This window comes from Acomys minous (assembly GCF_964271855.1).
Source record: "Acomys minous genome assembly, chromosome: 16".
Taxonomy (NCBI): Eukaryota; Metazoa; Chordata; class Mammalia; order Rodentia; family Muridae; genus Acomys; species Acomys minous.
In genome coordinates, this window is record NC_140498.1 from 67,549,770 (window position 1) to 67,572,356 (window position 22,587).

General features: G+C 46.0%; 1 protein-coding gene across 2 annotated transcripts in view; it reads right to left on the reverse strand.

Annotated features, from left to right (window-relative positions):
- Positions 1-22,587, reverse strand: part of SDK1 (sidekick cell adhesion molecule 1) — a 955,689-nt gene that overhangs the window by 617,280 nt on the left and 315,822 nt on the right. For both annotated transcript variants that reach the window (XM_084763891.1, XM_084763892.1), the window contains exon 2: positions 4,367-4,526. In XM_084763891.1, coding sequence (XP_084620017.1) covers positions 4,367-4,526 — 160 coding nt within the window. The remainder of the gene's footprint in view (positions 1-4,366; positions 4,527-22,587) is intronic.

Below are 22,587 nucleotides of genomic sequence, written 5' to 3' on the forward strand. Positions count from 1 at the left end.
CACAGAAAGTCAGGAGCAAGTCAAGCACAAAAGCAGACGAGGGCAGACGTGACTGAAATAGCAACTAAAAGAGCAATACATAGAACCAATCATAGCTGGTTCCTTAAAAACACAAACAAGACTAACAAACCCCTGGCCTGACTAACAAACTCCTGGCCTGACTAACAAACCCCTGGCCTGACTAACAAACCGCCGGCCTGACTAACAAACCCCTGGCCTGACTAACAAACCCCTGGCCTAACTAACAAACCCCTGGCCTAACTAACAAACCCCTGGCCTGACTAACAAATCCCTGGCCTAACTAACAAACCCCTGGCCTGACTAACAAACCCCTGGCCCGACTAACAAATCCCTGGCCTGACTAACAAACCCCTGGCCTGACTAACAAACCCCTGGCCTGACTAACAAACCCCTGGCCTGACTAACAAACCCCTGGCCTGACTAACAAACCCCTGGCCTAACTAACAAACCCCTGGCCTGACTAACAAACCCCCGGCCTGACTAACAAACCCCTGGCCTAACTAACAAACCCCTGGCCTAACTAACAAACCCCTGGCCTAACTAACAAACCCCTGGCCTGACTAACAAATCCCTGGCCTAACTAACAAACCCCTGGCCTAACTAACAAACCCCTGGCCTGACTAACAAATCCCTGGCCTAACTAACAAACCCCTGGCCTGACTAACAAACCCCCGGCCTGACTAACAAAAGGAAAGAGACAGATGTTGGGGATGGCGGCATACACCTTTAATCCCAGCACTCAGGGAGGCAGAGGCAGGAGGATCACTGTGAGCTTGAGGCCAGCCTGGTCTGCAAAGCAAGTCCAGGACAGCCAGAGTGACACAGAGAAACCCTGTCTCGAAAAATAAACAATCAAAAACCACAAAAAAAAAAGGAAGAAAGAAAGAGACAGAAGCTCCAAGACACTAAAACTAGAGGAGCAAGGGGGAGGTTACTCCAGACACCAGTGAAGTCTAGAGGAGCATAGGAAATACTTTGAACACTTATATTCCAAATTCAAAGCCCTGGGACATCTAGAAGAAATGGATAAATTTCTAAGCACATATAAACTACCAAGTTAAGTCAAGAGGATGTAAAGAAGTAAAACAGATTCATTTTTTAAAAAATCAACAAAACTAAACCAGTATTAAAACATTTCCCAGCAAAGTGTCCAGAAGGAGTCACTACCAAATTCTACCCGATCTTTAAAGACCAGCTAACATGAGTCATCCTCAAAGTGTAACGTGGCATAGTAAGGGAAAAACAACAGTACCAATGAAGTTGTTCAATAAAGACAACACTGCGCTAAAAACACACACACACACACACACACACACACATGTGTTACACACACACACACACACACACACACACACACACGCAGGCACACATGCACGCACGGCCTTGACCAATTTCCCAAATGAGCCCAGATGCAAAAGTTCTCAATAAAACTCTTGCAATACCAAATTCAAGAACACATGAATACCAAATGCCACTACCAAGTTGGTTCCCCTCCGACCCACGTAGCAGTAGGCGTAAGTACAAAGCCTATGACCATCTCCATAGCTACAGAAAAGGCATTGGATAAAAGCTCGACACCGTTTGTGATAAAAGCCCTGAAGAGATGAGGAACAGAAGGAATGTACCCCACTACAATCAAGGCTACACATGGCAAGCCTATAGCCGGTATTATAGTAAATGGGAGAAAACTGAAAGCGTTTCCTCCTAAGTGAGGGATGAGACAACGGCGCTCACTGCCCCTCCCCCACCCCCGCTTTATTTAACACAGTGTTTGATGGTTTAGCTCAAGCACTAAGCCCAGAGAAAGGGGAACAGAGATGCAAACAGGAAATCAAGAAACGGAGTTATCCTTGTTTGCAGATGTTTAGATTACACATCATAAGACCTAAAGGACTATCGGGAAACTTCCAGAAGTACATACAGGTTTGGCCAAGTAGAAGGATAAAAGATCAACATACAAAAATCAGTAGCCTTTTTGTAAATCAATAGCAAACCTGCCCTCCCCCCCCAATCTATTTATAATAGATTCTTTAAAACCTATCAGTAAACCTAACCCTAAGCAAGGAGGTGAAAGATCTCTACAATGGGAATTTACAACACTGAAGATGGCAGAGGTCAGAAGGGCCTCACGTCATGGACGGGAAGAGTAGCATTGTGAAGATGGCTACGTCACAGAAAGACAGCTACGGAGTCAGCACGGTCCCCACCAAAATCCCAATGCTTTCTTCACAGACCCTAGGAGAAAAAAAGGTCCTAAAATGTACACCGTTGCACAAATGACTCACATCTACAGAGCAATCTCTGTGGCACCACCATACCCAGCCTCTAATGATCCTGAAAAGCTACAGCAATAAAGATAACACAAAGCAGATCCACAGATCGATAGAACAAAGAAAGTCAGGACCCTTCCAGCTATGGAGACCTAATTTTTGACAGAGGTGACAAAAATCATGCATTTGAAAAACAAAAGCTAGGTGCTAAGGAAACCGGTAGGACCAAGGTAGATCCATATCTCTCACTCTGCACACACACACACACACACACACACACACACACACACACAATTGAAAATGGATCAAAGACTTTTATACAAGACCAAAAGTCTGCAATTGCTCGCAAAATCATAGAGAAAACACTTCAAGGTACGGGCACCAGCAAGGACTTTCAGAATAAGCCCACGTAGGTAGCACAGGAAACACTTCCAGGAGCTGGCATGAGGGACTGCATGTAATTAAGAAGCTTCTGCAGAGTCGAGGAAACGCTCACCGGGCATGAAGAGACAGCCCACAGAACGGGAAAGAGCTCTTCGCCAGCTACAGTGCACAGGGAATTACTATCCAGGTATATTAAAACCTGTAAACGTTAAACATTAAAAAGCGCCCAATCAATAAGTGGGTAGTGAACGGACTAGAGAGTTCTCCAAAGAAGAAATACAAATGGCCGACATGTGTTTGAAAAAAAGTATTCCTCATCCTTTGCCTTTAGGGGAATGCAAATAAAAGTGTCGACGAGATTCCACCTCACCCGGCTCAGAACCAGCCATCTACAGGAAAGAGCGAAGAGGAAAGACGCAGCCCAACCACCAGTTCTGGTGAGGGTGTACGGACAGAGGAAATTATAATGCTGCTCAGGGGAATGTACAATTACTCAACACTACGGAAAACCAGTCTCAAGCCTTCTCAAAAGTCTAAAATTAGATGAAGGGCAGGACCCAGGGCCACTCTTAACTTATGCTGAAAAGCCTCCACCCAACATCCCACAGACATGCTTACCACTGTGCTGTTCCCGGGAGCTACGGAACCGAACCAAGGAAGACGTCTGCTGACAGATGAACGGCTAACGGGAACATGGCATATATACTCAATGGAATGTTTTCAAACATAAAGAAAAATGGAAAATTTGACATTTGCACAAAATGGATGGGAATCCAAATCATTGAGTCAAGCAGAATAAGCCGGACTAAGAAAGACGAGTACACATTTTTCTCTCATACGTACACCTTAGGCTTACAAGTGTGTGTGTGTGTGTGTGTGTGTGTGTGTGTGTGTGTGTGTGTGTGTAGGTCATGGAACTAGGAAGGGAATCACTAGAGGGGAGGAAGGCTACATAAAAGTGCAAGAAAACCAGGCAGATGAACAGACAAGGCGGCAGAGGGGAAGAAGACAGAACAATGTACAATGTACACGTGAAAGTGCCATAATGAATTTCACTAGTACTAAGAAACAAATAATTTAATTTTCCTTGTCAAATGCAAAGACCTGAGGCTGGAAAGCAGAGGTGGGGCTGCTTGCTCGGTACAGCTATAGTTAAACCAGCTTGGCCTTTAGCCGTGCCGCGCCCCTGTGCCTGGTGCAAAGGCCAGCATTAGTAGGTTTTCCATGCTCACTGGGGTTCCTGCTGAATAACAGGGCCCTGCGCACACCCACTCTACCACGGTCACCCCCTTTCCCAGCCAAACTGGAAAAGGCGGCTAGAAAGGATTTTAACAGCATGATCTGTGGAAGCTCCTAATCTGCACCCTACAGGAAATGCTTGGACCAGTTAGATACGGACGACACTTGTAGGCGAGGTTGTCGCTGAAAAGAGCAGATTTATCACGGTAAAGTGCTGTGCGGATCCCTGACTGGGTCTGCTTCACTAAAGAGGCCTACTGTCTCGAGCAGAATGGCAGACTCCGAGGTGAAAGAAAAACAAGCTCGGCTCTAACCACACACAAAGATCCAGCCCTTCAACCTCACTGCCCCGGGACTTGTTCTAGCACTGCTGGCCTTTTGTCATCATGTCCAACAAGGCGGGGACAGCAACGCATAACGTCACAATCTTATTTTTTCAAGCCATCAATTACTTATATTCGCTGGTGTAGGTGGTGAGCTCACTGTCGTTCCGGATCCACTTGAACTCCAGAGGCCAGCTCCCTTCAGCCAGGCAGGTGAGCACGAGGCGGTTCCCTTCCAGGTGGATCTGAGGCAGGCCCGGCTCCGTTTTGAAATACGGTGCAACATCATCTGGGAATATTAAAACAAAACAAAAACACAGAGAGAATAAAGAAAGGTTAATGGAGCCAAGATGGAAATAACCCCAATCCAATCAATAAATCAACATAAGCAATAAACAAATTTGTGGGAAAGACTGTAAGCTTTGTCATAGGTGAAAGCAGTCTTGGTGGGCTTTACCCTTGGACACACCATGGATACCCTGAGATAGACTGGGTAGAGCCATCCTGGGCCTGAAATTCAGGAAACTGACCTGGGGACACCACCTGGATTATTGTTTTTCTAATCGACCCTCAATGGGAGAAGGAGACCAGACCGCCCTTCCCGTGTGACACAGACAGGCAGAGAGGAGAGAGCAGCAGCAGGTTCTGACCAGGCCTGAGTGCACGTGGATCAGCGAACAGGCCGGACCAGCACGCAGGCCAGAGACACCTAAGGACCCGTCCTGTGGAACGGATACTGGAAGGTTCATTCTTTTTTCCCTTTAACCTTTTTTCCTTTTTGTGTAAGCTAGTTGGGTTGTATAATAAAGTTTAATTGTTAAAAAACAGAGCCTACATAAATTACTGAACAGATCTGATTTTCAACTGCAGAAAGGAAGGTTGTGTAGCCCAATTGAGTAGCAGATAATCCCCAATATACCAGGGAAAGCAACAGCCTAGACGATACTTCAAAATACCAAAAGGTCAAGCCGGGCATGGTGGCGTGCGCCTTTAATCCCAGCACTCGGGAGGCAGAGGCAGGCAGATCGCTATAAATTCGAGGCCAGCCTGATCTACAAAGTGAGTCCAGGATAGCCAAGGCTACACAGAGAAACCCTGTCTCGAAAAACCAAAACCAAAAACAAAACAAAAAAACAAAACCAACCAACCAAAAAATCCATACAAACAAAAACTCCAAAACACACCAAACACATTCATACAAATCCTTCCTCTTTAAAATTGATACACCAGGACATTCTAGGCCACACGTGCCCTCATTGATTTTATTATTTATTTATTTATTTATTTATTTATTTATTTATTTATTTATGTTTTTCAAGACAGGGTTTCTCCATGTAACAGCCCTGGCTGTCCTGGAACTCACTTTGTAGACCAGGCTGCCCTCGAACTCACAGAGATCCACCTGCTTCTGCCTCCCAAGGGCTCAGATTAAAGGCGTGCACCACCACGCCCAGCCTCATTGGTTTTATCTGTGTGTTTTTGTTCATTTAATTATTTTCGTGTATATGTGTAGCATCCATACATGTGTAGTTGCATCCCACGTGCGAGGGCACACATGTGTGAAGGTGTCTGAGGTAGCTGTCTACTGTCTTCTCCAATGGCTCTTCACTTTATTCACTGGGGCAGGTCTCTTCCGTGAACCCACAGCTCAGTGGCTCTGCTATTCCAACACCATCTTTCCATAGAGACTGTCTGCTTCTACCTACTATGCACTGGGACTAAAAACCAGGTGCCATTACTGCCCAGCATTTATGCGGGGGCTGGGGATCTGAACTCCAGTCCTCATATCTGTGTAGCAAGAACTTCATCCAATGATCCATTTCCCTACCCCCTAGCTGTTGGTTTTTTAATGGGAAATCTGTTTTCAAAGTAAAAATCAAGTTTATAGAAGCCATATTACTTCATATAACCTTCAGTTTTTTTTTTAAAAAAGAAGGGACTATAATAAACAAAGGAACGACAGGATTCACAATCTAGTTTTCATTTCACATATACAGAGGGAGGGAGGGGGAAGGAAGAAGGGAGGGACATATTCTATTTTAGTGGGCTATTAGACAGGTAGGCAGGGGTGTATCACACGGTGGAATACTATGCAGCACCGAAAATGGACCAACTGTTCTCCATACAGGAATATGATTGAATCTCACAGACAAAAATGCTGAGTGAATGAAACAAGATGGGTTAAAGCACATTCAAACATTTTGTGAAAGGGTTAAAAACAGGCAAATAGTACTCTATCTGTGAGAGGTCAGGTAAGGGGTTGGCTGTGATGATGATGGAGTGACTGGAAGCAGAGGGAAGGCTGTGGGGAAGTAGACCAAGGTCTACTATACATGCTCACTTTGTGACAACTCAGAGGATTATACACATGACTTACGGATTTTGTACGCATGCGATAAATATTTTAAAACACAGATACAGCACATTCAATGACTAGCTCAACTGCCATCACCAATTGAATCTATGATCTTATTGGAACACACGGGTTTATTTCCTCATAGATAAAAAATAAATGGCCGGGCGGTGGTGACGCATGCCTTTAATCCTAACATGTGGGAGGCAGAGGCAGGAGTATCTCTGTGAGTTCGAGGCCAGCCTGGTCTATAGAGCAAGTTCCAGGACAGCCAAGGCTACACAGAGAAACTCTGACTCGAAAAACCAAAAATTAAAACAAAACGAATGGAAAGGGGACTTGTGGTTTTCTGCTAAGGTCTCACAAGGACCAGTGCCCAGCTGCCATCCAACACACTTGAGCTGGGTGGAGCAGTCTCCTACCACAGGCTCTTCCTCCGCTATGTGCAGGGGTGTCTACTCTCAGCCAGGCTGTCCCAGTAGGTTTTTGATTTTGTTGTTGGTATTGGGAGAAGGTGTCAACTTGACACAGCTACAGTTATCTGTGAAGAGGAACCTCACAGTTGAGAAAATGTCTCTGGTATGGGAGGGCTCAGCTCACGGTGCGTGTTGCCGTCCCTGGGCAGGTAGTCCTGGGATGCGTAAGAGAGCAGACTGAGAAAGCCAGGAGGAGCAAGTCAGGAAACGGTGTTCCTCAATGGCCTCTGCTTCAGTTCCTGCCTCCAGGTTCCTGCCTGCCTTGACTTCCTGCCCTACCTTCCTATGACAGTGGATTGTGATCATAACCAGTAAGCTAAGTAAACTTTTTCTTCCCCAAGTTGCTTTTGGTCATGTTTTTTTTTTTTTTTATCACAGCAAGAGAAACCCTGAGACACGAGTTAACTACCTCAGCCCCTCTTGCTGAACTTTCTTACAAATTGTATATTCGTTTCGATCAACAGCATTTCTCTCAGAATTTGAAATTATAGTATTTGTGAATTATACCCTATAGTTTCTTCTGTCTTACATTAAAAAAAAATCCCTAGCACCTGCAATGATGCAGAACAAAGCAGCTACTGGACAAAATACATTGAATAACAGTGACAGCAAATAGTATATTGTGGCGGAAGAGGTGGAAAGGGAAGTTTAGTGATATACCATCCATGGGAGTGAGGGAGAAGAGGGCATATAGCAGGATTAATGGTTTTCTGGCCTGCATGATTTTCAATAAATGTGCAGGTAAATTGGAGATATAGCTCAACAATGGTGTGTCTGTCTGTAGATTGCCACTTGGAACATAGCTCAGTGGTAGAGCCTCTGCCTAGAATCCCCCAGTGAGGGGCTGGGGTGTGGCTCAGTGGTAGAGCCCCTGCCTAGAATCCCCCAGTGAGGGGCTGGGGTGTGGCTCAGTGGTAGAGCACCTGCCTAGAATCCCCCAGTGAGGGGCTGGGGTGTGGCTCAGTGGTATAGCCCCTGCCTAGAATCCCCCAGTGAGGGGCTGGGGTGTGGCTCAGTGGTAGAGCACCTGCCTAGAATCCCCCAGTGAGGGGCTGGGGTGTGGCTCAGTGGTAGAGCACCTGGATAGAATCCCCCAGGGAGGGCCTGGGGTGTGGCTCAGTGGTAGAACACCTGCTTAGAATCCCCCAGTGAGGACCTGGGGTGTGGCTCAGTGGTAGAACACCTGCTTAGAATCCCCCAGTGAGGGGCTGGGGTGTGGCTCAGTGGTAGAGTACCTGCCAAGAATCCCCCAGTGAGGGGCTGGGGGTGTGGCTCACTAGCAGGGCTCACATGTACCAGTTCTGCCTATCCTTGGCACCACAATAAACAAACAAGCAAATGTGCATTGATCCTATGGGATAGACCCTGCCCTCAGCATCGGGAATACGAAGAGAATAAGACATCGTCACCTTCCCTTCAGTGGATCTGATCTGGATCTCATGCAGGAATATAAACAGCCAACTGTAAGGTGCTGTAATGAAATATGTCACTCAATGTTAGCAGGAGCCACTAATCCAGGCCCCGTTGAGAGAGTCCCACCTGCTTTTGCTCTGAGCTGCTTTTTAAGTGCATCCTCGGGTTCTGATTGTCAACCGTGTGTCCAATTTCCCTTTCTGCTATGTACTTCAGCCCAAATCATCCACTCCTATGACCCAAACAGTGTAATAAAGCCGAATTGCAATAGATATAGCTCTGATGCCTTGGGGTTCACTGAGCCGCAGGCTTTATTAATGGCCTGCCATTTGCTCTCTCTTTAACAATAGAAAAAGAAATGCCACTTCATAGGGTTCCAGTGTCCTACACGCATGCCTCATAAAAAATACATCTTTTTGAAAGAAAAAAAAAGCTTTAAGATACAAGCTCAAGAATGGGAATTTGTGACTACACCTGACAGAGCATCATCAATTTAACATACTATACGACGGTTTGGAATTTAAATGACACTACAGTTCCATTCTTCATAGAGTTCACAGGTAAGCACACACACACACACCTCTGCTAAGAACAAATTACTATGCTGGGTACTGAGATCAAGTAGGAAAAATCCTTCACAGGGAATAGCTTTATACACTTGGCAAGCAAATATCTTGTGATCTAAATGGCTATAGAACGGTAGTTAGCCCAGAGGCTGGCCATTCATTACCACAAGAAGGGAAAGAAAGCACGCATTGTCACGGCCTTGGAATCTTAAGTGTCTAAATTAAAGTTATTGCCACAAATATTTTAGCATAGCCAGCACCGAGGGTTAGTTACCCCTCTAAGACCAGTAGTCTTTCCCCCACAGAAAAGCATGTAGTTGAACTTGAAATGTAAAAGAGTACACAAAGGTCACAGGGCACAGACACTACGGAAAGAGAAAGGGTGTGTGTGGCATGTCCACCCCATCACCGCCTTAGAGTACTATGGCCCCGTAGCCATGACAGCTAACTGAAGGGACTAAGACAGATATGGCCCCGTAGCCATGACCAAGGGACCAAGACAGAGGCAGGTGAGTCTATGGTAATACTGAGTGAGCTACTGACTCTCACAAGTTGAAGGTAGAGGCATGTCAAGGACCACATTTGGGATTGCAGCTGTCCTTCCCCCCTGCTTCCCTCAGAGGCAAGGACTCTTAGGACATGCTGGAAACGCTGAAATGGAACTATGCAGGAGGAGAAGACACCTGCATGTAGCTTCTGTGACATTATCTCATGTATGATGGGGTGGGGCATTGCGGAGATGTGGCTTTTTTTCTTTCTTTCTTTCTTTCTTTCTTTCTTTCTTTCTTTTTCTTTTTTTACATTATTCATGCTGAAAGCCCAATCAACTCCCCATCAAAAGGGAACTTTGATGTATCTATCCTTGATGCCCTGTTGTCTTAGTTTTATTGCTGCGAAGGGACACCTTGACCATGGCAAGTCTTAAAGAGGAAAACATTTATTTGGGGCTGGCTTACGGTTTGGAGGGTGAGCCCAGGATTGTCATGGCGGGAAACATGGCGGCGTGCAGGCAGACATGGTGCTGGAGGCAGAGCTGAGAGTTCTACATCCGGATCCACATGGCAGCTTGAGCTGTGACACACTTCTTCCAACAAGGCCACACCTCCTAGTGGTGCCACTTCCTATGGGCCAAGCGTTCAAACACACACATGGGGGCCAAACCTACTCAAGCCACTGCACCTATGTATGGTGAATAGATGTTTATTAAGCTCCTCAGCAGAAGCTGCACAGATCCCCACAAAAGAATGTGATCTTTTTTTTTTTTGTAGTTTACATGGACAGGAAAAAAATGCCTGGGAAGATACACCAGGAAAAGACAATGGGTGAATTACTTAAGAGGTTACTTCCAAGACTCTGAACTGGGGAAATGCCAACGGGCCACTCACTGCTCTTTGCGGGAATGGAAACATCCCAAACTGTAGCCACTAGACCCTACCTCTCCACGCAGGAAAATGTGCTGAGTGTGCGATCAATTGTGTATTCCAGCAGTGAACTTGCCAAGTCCCTGGGATGAACAACCGTGGGAAAGCATGAAATTTCCATTTTTCACATAATTTTAAATAGAACGTAAACCATTTATGAAACAGGGAGTCTCATTTGTCTGGATAACACAAGACTCAAAGGTCCATGCAATGTTGAGGACCAGACTCAATGTTCTCTCAAATAAACATCATAACTTTATGACATCCCGAGCTACTTCCCCAAATGGACTCTTAGGGTTTTTAGATAAATGTACATGGATTTAACTTTACCTGTCCAATGTAAAGATAATCTTCTCGTGCAGAAAAGGGACTATAACCCAAACGACAGAGTAGAAACAGTTCCCAGGGGGGAGGAGACAGGTACAAGAAGCCAAGGCTGAGCCTTGTCCTGTGGCTCGGCTTCCTGCATACAGACAAGGCGCCTTCCTGGGTGTTTTCATAATGTCCCCCACTACAGAAAATGTAGAAGCTATCAGGAGCCTTTAAGGGCATAACAGGTAGGAAGCAAGCACTGGGTACCAATAACATCAAGTGTCCGGCTAGTCACATAACGGCTGCTGGGAATCCAGGGCTAGCCTTCCTTATTAATGTGTTTTTATTCATCACCCCTATGTATGTGGACTGTGTGTGGGCACACGCATGCCACAGTCATTAAGAAAGCAACTCTATGGCGTCAGTTCTTTCAGTTTTACATGGGGCCCAGGGAGCACATACAGGCCATCGTGCTTGAGAGGCACGTGACTTTTTTTTTAACCCACTGAGCCATCTTATGAACCCTCTGTTTTATTGCAGGGGGCAAGGAGGGAGACAGAATCTTGCTGATTACACTAGACTGGCCGGCCAACGAGCTCCAGGGACCCTTCCGTTTCTGTCTCCCCTTTTCTCAGCACTGAGGTTACAAGTGTACCACCACGTCCAGCGTATTCCAGTCCTTATGCCTGTGCAGCGAGCACTTAACACACTGAGCCATCCGCTGGCCCCAATCCTCTGCTTTAAAAAGATAATGAATGAAGAATGACAGTCAGCTTCCACTTAGCAAAGAGAGCAACCATACCACAAATAAGGGGAGGCCTAGGCTGGCAAACCCCACGTGTTCTGGTAAAGTGAGATGAAGTTTATGAAGCCTCTGTAATCAGCTCCATCCGTCAGTGGCGTCCAGCGGAGAGGACCCTGATCGTGGTGTGAATGGGCAATCAGGTGAAACGGGACCTTTCCTTACTGAACTCCATTTCTGCCACAGCAAAATCCCCTAGGGCAGCTGGCCATTCCATTTAAGCCACTAATCTTCCACTAAAAACTTTCTTTATATCAAATCCCAACATTTTTATGCCCCAAGCTTATGAATCTACCAGCCATAGAAATTGTTACTTTTTTTTTTTTCAAATTCCAGGGAGAAACCAAAGCGTGGGGCCCAATGTATCGCTTATGAAGCAGGCTGGCTAGTGTGGGGAGAGGGTCCCGCTCTGGTGGATGCAGCCACTCTCAGCTCTGCTGCCAGCCTTCGTCATGCTCACACAGGCAGGCCAGGGGTTTAACCTCACCAAACAACATGCCTTCCTCACTCTGGTAATAGTCATCCCTTGGAAGAAAACAATTAGGCATTTCAACCATGCTCCTGAGGTAAAAAATCTAAACACATTACCAAGCAATTCTGTGCCGTGGTTACGTCCACAGATATGCAAGCTCGCACTGTGACTGCTGTAAGAGGGCCCTGGCATTTGAGGAAAACAATCCCTCTATGTGCCCGAAGATGAAGCGGCTCAAATGTGCTTTCCATGACCACCGCAGCACATGCCTTTGTGGGGACAGGTAAAGCCAGGAGGGGAAGAGAGGAGGAGACAAACCAATGTTGCACGATGTTCAAACTAGGTAATTAGCACATCATAAAGATCTGGCAGGGGCTGGAGAGCTGGCTCAGAGGTTAAAGAGCACTGTCTGCTCTCCCAGGGGGTCCTGAGTTCAATTCCCAGCAACCACATGGTGGCTCACAACCATCTATAATGAGATCTGGTGCCCTCTTCTGGTGTTCAGGTGTATATGCAGGCAAAATGTTGTATGCATAATAAATAAATAAATCTTAAAAAAAAAAGATCTGGCAGCTGAATGGGACAAGAGTGGTAATCGGATGACTAGACTCAGATGTATCATATGCATATAATTAACCTAAATACGAAAAAAATACTCTTTAAAGCAAAAGTGGTCCCACATCATAGCTAATTCCAAGGCTCCATGCTCTCAGGTAATCACGGATACTTATAGATACCTTCTGGGATTAGACACGCAAATGTGGCAATGTGGCTCCTCCGCGATTATTATCGTTCTGATCTGGAAAACCAATCATCCAACTTGTGCCTGTGTTAGGGGATTTATTCCCACTACCGCTTGAAACACCGAGACTCGGAAGGTCTAAGGCAAAAGGTGGCCACCACCGGACATGCAAACACAAGCAGCATCAAAAGAAACCATCCAAGCTGGGCATGGGGCCCACACGCCTGTGATCCCATCACTAAGGAAGCCGAGGCAGGAGGAACAACGGGACTGTGAGGCCAGTCCGGACTAAACAGCAAGAGCGTGTCTTAAATCACAATCAGAACCTCCCAAATAAAACATCAAACACTAAAGCAATGCGTCTTGGTGACCACAAGACAGAAGAATATGGTACGAGTTTCAAGTTGCTCTCTGATAAGCACTTCCAGCGGAATGAGGCTGGCTCACTGCACAGCCCTCTGTTAGCACTGTGCAGCATTTATTACCACCATGAGAAGGCCATAAAGCCAGCCCAGCTCTGCAGAGCCCTGCACAGGGACAGAGACCAACGTCCGGGCTGCTCACTATTGCTCCAGTTACAAGGTTGTAAACCCTTTCACTCCCAAGCACAACTGTGTGTCCTGGCTGCTAGGAGCCGCGGATTTAGCTGGCTGCAAGCCAACGAGCTCACAGCCTAGAAAAAGGAGGCTTGCAGACAAGCCAAGAGCATCCCAGGAGAGACAGCCGAGGTCTGAAGTTGGTGCTGAGCTCAGCAGCGGGGACCACAGCTGAGGGCCTCCCCACGCCAAGGCCTTGACATCCCAGGCATCCCAGACATACCCTGGAGGGGTGCAGACACCAGGGGGAACCAACAGGGTCACTCACAGAGGGCGGTGGCTCAGCGCTCTCCCTGATGATGGGCCTATGGCAGTGCTTGCTACTTACTTAGCTATATAGTGGCTTTCAACAGCTCTTGAAGGCTTTTCAAGGGACTTTCCTCTGCATCACCCTTAGTGATGATAAATGAAGATGTTGTATCTAGACTGTTAGGAGAGGCTGCCTCCCCCCCTCGCCCCACCCCCCTATGTGTGTGACACACACACAAACACACACAGACACACACACACATACATACACACACACACACACACACACACACACACACACACACACACACGCACATGTATAGAAGCCAGAGATTAAGTTCCAATCTCTTCCTCTGTCAGTCTCACCTTACTGTTTTCAAACAAGCTCTCTCACTGAACCTGGAGCTCACCAATTACGCTTGACTCTAGGCTCCACATATCTTGACCTCCATTTGTGTGGAGGGCAGTGGTCCATACTGGGTGTCAATCGTTTTCCATCTAACTGTTTGGGGCAGTGTGTCTCTCAGTGTACCAGGTGCTCAGATCCCACTTGGCTGGCTGGCCAGCACTAGCCCCACAAATCCTCAAGTGTCTGCTTACTCAGTGCTGGGATTACAGGCACATGACCCTGCACACCTGACCCTTTAGGTGGGTGCTGGGTATTCCCAACACAGGTCCTCCTGCTTGTACAGTGATCACTCTTCTGACTGATCCATCGCCTCAGTCCCAACAAATGAGAAGTTTACAGTCAAGTGTTACCGTTATTTTTATAAAACTGTTGTTTCTTAGTTTCTCCCTTAACTCGGCTTTCACACAAATAATTGAGACTCTTTTATATTTATTTAATAGTAAGCCTCACAGCACAAGAACTGAGCAGTTGTAACTCTATTCTTAGCCTTCTTAACTAATTTTGTTTCCTCCCAGCATACATCCCAGAGATACCTGCACTTTGTTACCTTCCCTGTTCCAGCTCTGTCTGCTGATATCTCTGGGACCTCTCCCATGGTTGAATCCCCTACTTCCTCTTCTAACTCCTCCTCCCCTGGCTGGCAGGAAGTCCAGCCCTATTCTCTCCCCTGGTCAGCGGTTGGCTGTAAGCTGTTTTATTGGCATATCAAAGGACAATTGGGGAACAGTGTTTACACAACGTTGAGACAGGAGATTCTCAGAACAAGGATTGCAACCAGATATGGGGGGCACAGAAATCAGCATCTGAATTACACAATAACCAACTGCCTCTAAATCCCAAAGAAGAAGCAGAAGCCACAGTTGACTTGTTGAATGTTTGTGCCTGACTCATCTGTGACATGAGTCTTACAAGAACCTCATGGCACCTCTGGAGAGATCCAAAGGACACCCCAGAAAACAAGGAGTAGCCTAGTGGGGGAGGCAGTTATTGTCAAGTTTAGTTTGGGTCAAGGTCTAGGAACTCAGGCAGCAAGGAACCAGAGCATAGTGTAAGACCAAATAACAGGCAACTAGAGTGCCCACCCTTCCTCCAAGCCTCTGTCCCTCCGCTACTTTCTGAAGGGACAGACTGGAGGTCAACATTTGTATTGCGGGCTGGGGGCAGAGCTCCTCGGGCAGAGCTGCAAGTACAAGGACCTGAATTCTATATGAAGTCCCACATCTGAAAAGCCATATAAAAAGGTAATGTTCCACAACCGATAAAGACAGAACTAGACTTAGCCCCAGCCAGTCTGGCTCCAGAGCTGGCATACTCAGACACTGCGCTAACGCTGAGGTGCTTCGGAGTCCTAGAGATGGAGACTCTAGAAGCAAGTCAACCTGTGTTATTGACCAGTAATATTTCCAGTTGGTACATTAAACATCCCCCTCCCCCCACCGCATCCAGAAGCCGGGACCGGCTGGAATAAGGAGAGCAGAACTCCTACTTTTTCTCACAAGGAATTACGGGCTGAGGCAGGAGCTTAGTAAACTGACTGCTGTGTAATTATGAGGTTCCGTGTGTGGAGCCCCAAAACTCATGTAGAAGTGCCCGTAGTAACAGTGCGTGCTTGTGTTTCTGTATCAAGAACATGAAGACAGGAGGCCCCCAGAGGCTTGCTGGCCAGCCAGCCAACTGGTGAGCCCCTGGACAATGAGGGTAAGTGCCTCCTGAGGAATGACAGCTAAAGATGTCCTCTGGCCTCTGCATATGCACACACGTATGTGCATGCACATATACAGAGGCCCTACACACAAAAGCTGGCATTGAGTGTCCCCAGGTCTCTCCACAAAGCTTGGTGCTCGGAAGTTCACCTAGTAAATGTGGGGACTTCCTCGTGGCTAGATGACAACATCCTCGGGACCCTTGGATCCGAACGTGAAAATGGGGACCGTAGGAGGCCCCCCAAGCTCTCCAGCGCACAGAACTACAAACAGCTTGCTGAGGCGTCCAGCCGGTGGGGAGCTCAAGCTGATTATCTGTGCTCTGAGAAATCAATGTGAATTAATGGCATATTTAAGGAACTCATGGGGTGAACCTAACCCTTCCAATATCTCCCCCTAAGAAACCATTCAAGCTTTCCGAAGCTGATGGGGAAACATAAACGGGGTATTTATGTACCACGTTCATGCTGCACTGCGCTAATCTATTTCAGCATATAAATTAATAACAAGAAGAGACGGTGGGGCAGAAGCAATTCTCCATTCCTCCAAGCTGAAATAAGCTTCCAGCTTGCCAGTATTTTATACTTCAAAGTAGAAGTGTGCTAAATTGTCACCTCTATGGCTTGTAGTGAGAAGGTACGACCAAAAACCAAATAGTAAATAAGAAGAAAGTTATCAGAAATAGCCGGCATTTGTCTTAAATATTAGATCACGTCTCTTCCAAAGAGTCTTCCTCAGAGCCCTAAAGGTCCAACTCTGATTAAATATAAAGCCAAAAGGCCCAAGAAAAGAAATCAGCTATGATTTACTTTCTCCACTTAGATGTTTGCCTGTGAGTGTCTGATATGTATTTAGTGACATGAACTCCAGGGCTCAAGAGGTAGCTTAGCTGGTGAAGACTTTTTTTCAGACCAGGATAATGGTACATGAAAGCTACCTCCCAGCATTCCAGTTCCACCAGGAAGTGCAGAGACTGAAGCAAGAGGGCAACCATGACTCCCTCGGGGAGAGGAGTTCCCACATCATGGGCTGCTGACAGCAAGGCTTTGCAAAGCTGAATTAGATCTCAGCTCTTCCAATCCCTAGCATTGGGCTCTCGGGTGACCCCCTCTGACCCTCCTATGCCGAAGGCTTTCCAGCCCACAAAATCCAGAAAACAACTTCGCAACAGGGCAGCGAAGCTTTTGGCATCCCAGATCCCTTTATAATTTCCATAGAAAATCATGGGGCAGCCTTAAAGTCTCACTCAGGTGGGGGTGTTATTTACTTGCATATTCATCATTTTAGGATGTAAAGTGCTGAGCATTCATTCATTCGGGGTGGTCATTCATTCATTCATTCATTCATTCAGAAGCAGCAGCATTAGGGTCATTGAAGGATAATGTAGTGGAAGTTTTGGTTTCTTTAAATCCCAGTTACATTATGTTTTTGTTTTAGTCCCATGTATGGGATATATAGGGTTGTTTTTAGTTTGGCCACAGTTGATAATTGCCTCGTGCGGCTTGGAGAGGGATGTGGTCTTTGCCAGATGTATATAGTTTAATTCTGAGGACTTGGAGAGCGGGGATAAATAGCAGATCCCAGAGAGAGGAGGATTTGAGAGATGCAGAGAGAGAGGGGGGAGAGGGGAGGGGAGAGGAGGGGAGGGAGGGAGAGAGGGAGGGAGAGAGGGAGGGGAGAGAGAGAGAGAGAGAGAGAGAGAGAGAGAGAGAGAGAGAGAGAGAGAGAGAGCGCTTCAAGGAGATGGTTGAAGGAGGAAGAAGGCTGCGTGTTCATTTGCTGGTCACCTAGACTGCTGAATATCCTGACCACTGAGATTGGCATTGCCCTAAAGAACCCTACAACCCTAAACAGCCAGAAGTAGCTAAAGAGAACCCTGCCCCCTCTCCCCACTAACCTTTCTCTCCTACCTAGTGTCGCAGTGTGGGAAGGTATAAGAAGTGGAGGAGGGAGGGAGAGGTATTTGAAATCAAAATAGAGTTAAAAAGCAGTGCAGTAGGATAACACAAAGGCCATGTCTATGGAAAACATATTACCACGCCCCCACCAGACAAATACTTTGAGAAGTGGCACCTGCTCAGGCATTTTCAGTTTATCTCAATAAAAGACATTAGGTGCTCACGTATCGTTCACAGTTGGGCTTTGTATTACAATGCTTCATTTGAAGGATGTGAATAAAATGCAGACTGAAGGTCGGCAGTTAGGAAAGGGCATTCGTGTTGACACCGAAACCCAGCGAAGAAGGGTCAGTTTCTGGGGACCTATATGCTGAGCCTCCACCAAGGGGGTGTCTAGACTCCGTCACATTAAAATCCTTTCATCCAGCTCACCCTCTGACTAATTTTCTACACTCTTGACATTGCTGGTTCACTGCGCTTTGCAGTCTTCCAAATGTTAACACATGTCATTAGGCAACGTGAGAAATATCACATGCTCATACAACTTCCTACCTTATCAAGTCCTTAAATAATGAGAAATGTCAGGTTCGTGGTGGCACAGGCAAGATTTCAGAAATTCTCATTTTTTAACTTATGAGCTCAGTTTTTATGAACCACAAATACTGTCAGATGCCTGCCCACTCCCAACGAAATGGGCTTGTTTTATTCATTTTCAAAAAGGAGGGGGGAAAAAAAGGTGCTAAACACACAAGTCTGAATTAACACTGTCTGTCTGTCAGTCACAACTTAAGTGAAAATGCAGTGCCAACAAAAGAGCAGCTAGCTCGGCTGCCAGCTCCGATAACGTACAAGGAATTTGCCTCAGAGCAACCATCACATTTTTGCATGCAGCAGAAAGACCTTCTACGTAATTCACAACTGAACAGAGGATATTAAAAAGACATCTATCAGAGTCAAAATTTAATGCAATTAATGATTTCTACCACTCCATCAAGGATACCCTTAAGAGAGCGAGGTTTTTTGTTTTTTGTTTTTTTAAAACTATATATGCTCGAAAGGGAAGAAACAGACTCCAACTGGAATCTGGCCCCGCTGGCTCTGGAGCTACCTGTTCGACTGCCAGAAGTTTCCTCATGATTCCTTCTGCTTCGTCGGCAAAGTCTCAACACGGGGAAGAAAGCAAAGAGGTCGCTGTCTGTATTATCAGGGAAGAATTTTGACTTCCTAACTTTCCCTGGCAAAGGTTCTCAGGGCCACCAGAGTCCTCCCGTGGGCTGTGGCAGGGGAGAAGGGATGCAGGAAGAAGCAAGACTCTTGTCTAAGGTTAACATCTGAGACGCCACTTGGCAGGCAAAGACTGGGACCCCTCCCCACCTGGGTTACATATGTAAGCGGAGCACACGCCCACATGCCCACACGTACACACACACACACACACACACACACATACACACACACACACCACACACACACCCCACACACACAAAGCCTGCCATATGCAAGGTCCACAGAAGGCAGTTCCTGTGTCTCCTGGCCCAGTGCTTCTGGGCTTACGCCTTTCCCAGGCTTACCAGCCCACTGCCATCCACAGGAGCGTCTTCCTATTTTCTAATAAACTGTCTCTATTTCTGTTAGTAACCATGTGTCCCTGGTGTACGTCCTCGGACCAGGGTCTCTGATCCCATGCATATAACAGGAACACACTTTGGGAAACTCGGTTTATCATGGGATTAAGTCGGTCCGTGTTCACAAAGTGTTCCCACCACTGGTAGAAGAAGATCTGCCTGCTAGCGTCCATTAGAGCGGGGTTCTGTGAGGCAAAACTGCATCTTCCTACGGAATGCTGAGCCTTGAACTTCATCCAGAACACAGTTACTTCTGGCTTTCTAAATAACACACATAAATCAGCCTACAGTCCTTAATGTCAATAACTATTAGGCCAGAGAAGTTGTTCCATTTAAAGAAAAACAGGTGTTCCTATTTTCAATTACCTCAGAATTCCAGAGAAGCCTAAATATTGATTTGATTATTTATTCTTTCACTCAACAAATATTTATTAAAGACCTACTAGGACTCCGATGAGGTGGGAATACAGATGTGAGTTTAAAAACAGAACAGAATGAGAATTCACACCTTCGTGAACTTGTCTTCTAGCGCTGGAGATAAACAGTAAACAAATAAGGAAAATATACAGGATAGTCTGTTTGGTGAAAGCCTATATCTCTTTTGTACAAATTACTTCGCATGTGGTTGATGAATAGGGAGCCGATGTGGGTATGAAGCAGAAAGTCACACTGATTTATGCATCATTTCTCCCCCAGAATATTAATGCTACAACGTTTGCGCGGACAACTTTTTATCATTTATTAAAGAGTGAGCCTTAGAATTAGGGACACAATTAGTAACAGTACCAGCTGCCGCTGCCTAACTTAAAAGTAATAATAATAAAACTGTGTGCTGATTTGCTGAGTGTGCTAGCAGCTGGTTTACCTGTTGTGGGAACTACAGCCACTTTCCACTGCCTTGCACTACCAGGAGGTGCTGGAAATCGGGGCTGGGGAGGGCAGATGGATAAGGCAGAAAGCTTTCTCCTTTGTATCAAAAGAGAAAGCCATTAGGAAACTTGCTTGAACGAACATTTTTCATCAGTGTCTTGACTGGAGACCTCCCTAGGTTTTCTGCTTTGTTCTTCTTGTCTTGGTGTGTGTTCATGTGTGTGTGCACAGGTGCGTGACCAGATGTCAACCTCAGAAGTCCACCTTGAGTTTTGAGACAGGATCTCTCTCACAAAGCAGGTTTGGCTGGCCAGCGCGCCCCCAAAAGCCATACCTGCCTATGTCTCCCCACTGCTAGGATTACGAGCAGGAAGTAGCTGGCTCTATGGCACGACCTAAGGATCGAAGTCAGGTCTTTAGGCTTCCACAGCAAGCAGTTTATGAAGTAAGATCTCTCAGGTCCGAGTCTCATAGGTTTTAAATGGTTTGGTCCAACAGAATTCACAAGTTACATCCTGTCGGTGTACAATTGTATAGCACACGGAATTATCATGAACATACGTGGGAGGGTAAGAGAACCACCTGCATGTAATATAGTCACACTCTAAAAAGGAAATACGAGAAGAGGGAAAGAGACTCGGGGAGAGGGAATGCAGCCTTAAATGGGAAGGCAAGATGGCTTCCTGAGGGATGAGGTGCAGCTCATAAATTAAGTAACAACAACAATTTAAACAAGCTGTCACGTGATAAGCCCACAGTCCCAGCATACTGAGAGGCTAAGGGACAGGCACGTGGCAAAGTCGAGACCAGCCTGCTCGATTAATTAATAAAATAGTCACGCCATTTGAAATGTCCTAAACTCGATTCCGTTTTCCTTTTAAGCCAGAAAACAAGAACTTAAGGACTTCCACAAGTTCCGACATCATGTTATTTTGAAATATGGTTACGTTTTAAAATTGCTTGGTAAGTAAGCTCAGCTCAATTTGCATAATCATTCCTGGTGAAAATCATTCTGCAAGAGGAAATTAATCAGTGGCTGGCAACTCCTACTTGAGATCGGCAAGCATCTCATCTAAACACGTAACAAGAGCATCCGCGCTCCAGTGGCTGTGCTGGTAGCGGGGACTCCGTGCCCAGTGCTCTTCCCAGGAAAGACAGGATGCGAGCAACATGGCAGGCAAGCACGCACGTGGAGGAGGTGGGGCTCAGAGCTGCTCATGCAAGCCTGAAGACAGAATTCTTTAAAAAAAATTTTTTTCCCCACTTAACAAAACATTCTTTACTTAACGCACAAAATAATGCTATGAATGGTTTGTTTTGTTCCTAAAAGACAGGATGCCTAAAACCCCTTTTGGCTTATTAGCTAGCCTTCCAAGGCAGAAAGAATAAAGAAATTGCATAACGGCTATTATATCTACTGCCTACATATATTTTTTTCCTTTTCTTCACATTTTCAAGTGTCCATAGACAATTTTTCAAGACATACCATATCCTGATCTGAAAAAAAGAAAAGCACCAAAAATTTTTTTTGAAAAGGTCTGAACTCACAAAGTTATGCTCTGACTACAATTAGTAATAGACATTAAAAAAAAAACAAAACAACAACAACAACAAAAACATGGCAAAGTCACCGAAGACCACGAAACCAAACAATATATGCTTTTGAAAAAAAAAACGAGTAAAAAATTCTGAAAGGAAAAAAAAATTGAATTCAATGAAACTGTCAAAAATGTGGGGTGCTGCTATAATGGTATATACTGGAGAATCTATAGCACAAAAAAGCTTACATTACAAAAATGGCGGGATAAAATCCAATCAGTGGCCTAGCATTCTACCTCGAAAATTAAATTAAACCCAAAGCGAGATTCAAACAGATCCAAAACACTGGCTGGCCAGAGGGCAGAGGAGCTTATCGGTTGATGGGCCAGATCAAAGGCTGTGGGGAGGCAGGACAGCCAGAAAGAGGGAAGTGGGTGTCACTCCAAGGCCCCATGGCCATCAGGCCTCACAGGAAACGTCAAGCTCATAAAGCTGACATCTTAGATAGGAACCAATTCCTAGACATCAGTAAAGGTAAAATTCATGTAAAAATGGACCAGCCCAGAGCATCCTGCAACAGCAAAAAATGAAGTCCTTCCTGGAAGGCTATCTGACTAGAGCACATGTAGGCAGGCGCTGTGGGTTCACACAGAGGTTTCTTTGTTTGAAGAGTTAGCACTGAACTCAGGGATCTTGTCCAGGAGAGAGGAAAGGAAGATGGGTTTCCCAGGCCACTCTAGAACGCCCTACCACCTGCTCTAAAAACCTGAGGAAAGCAATCTGAGATCTCATGCATAGATAAATAGTACTTAACGAACTTAGACACAAAAACCCTCAGTAAAAAGATTAGCAAGTCAGAGCTGGCACAAGGGCTCAGCAGGGAAAGATGCTTTCCACCAAGCCT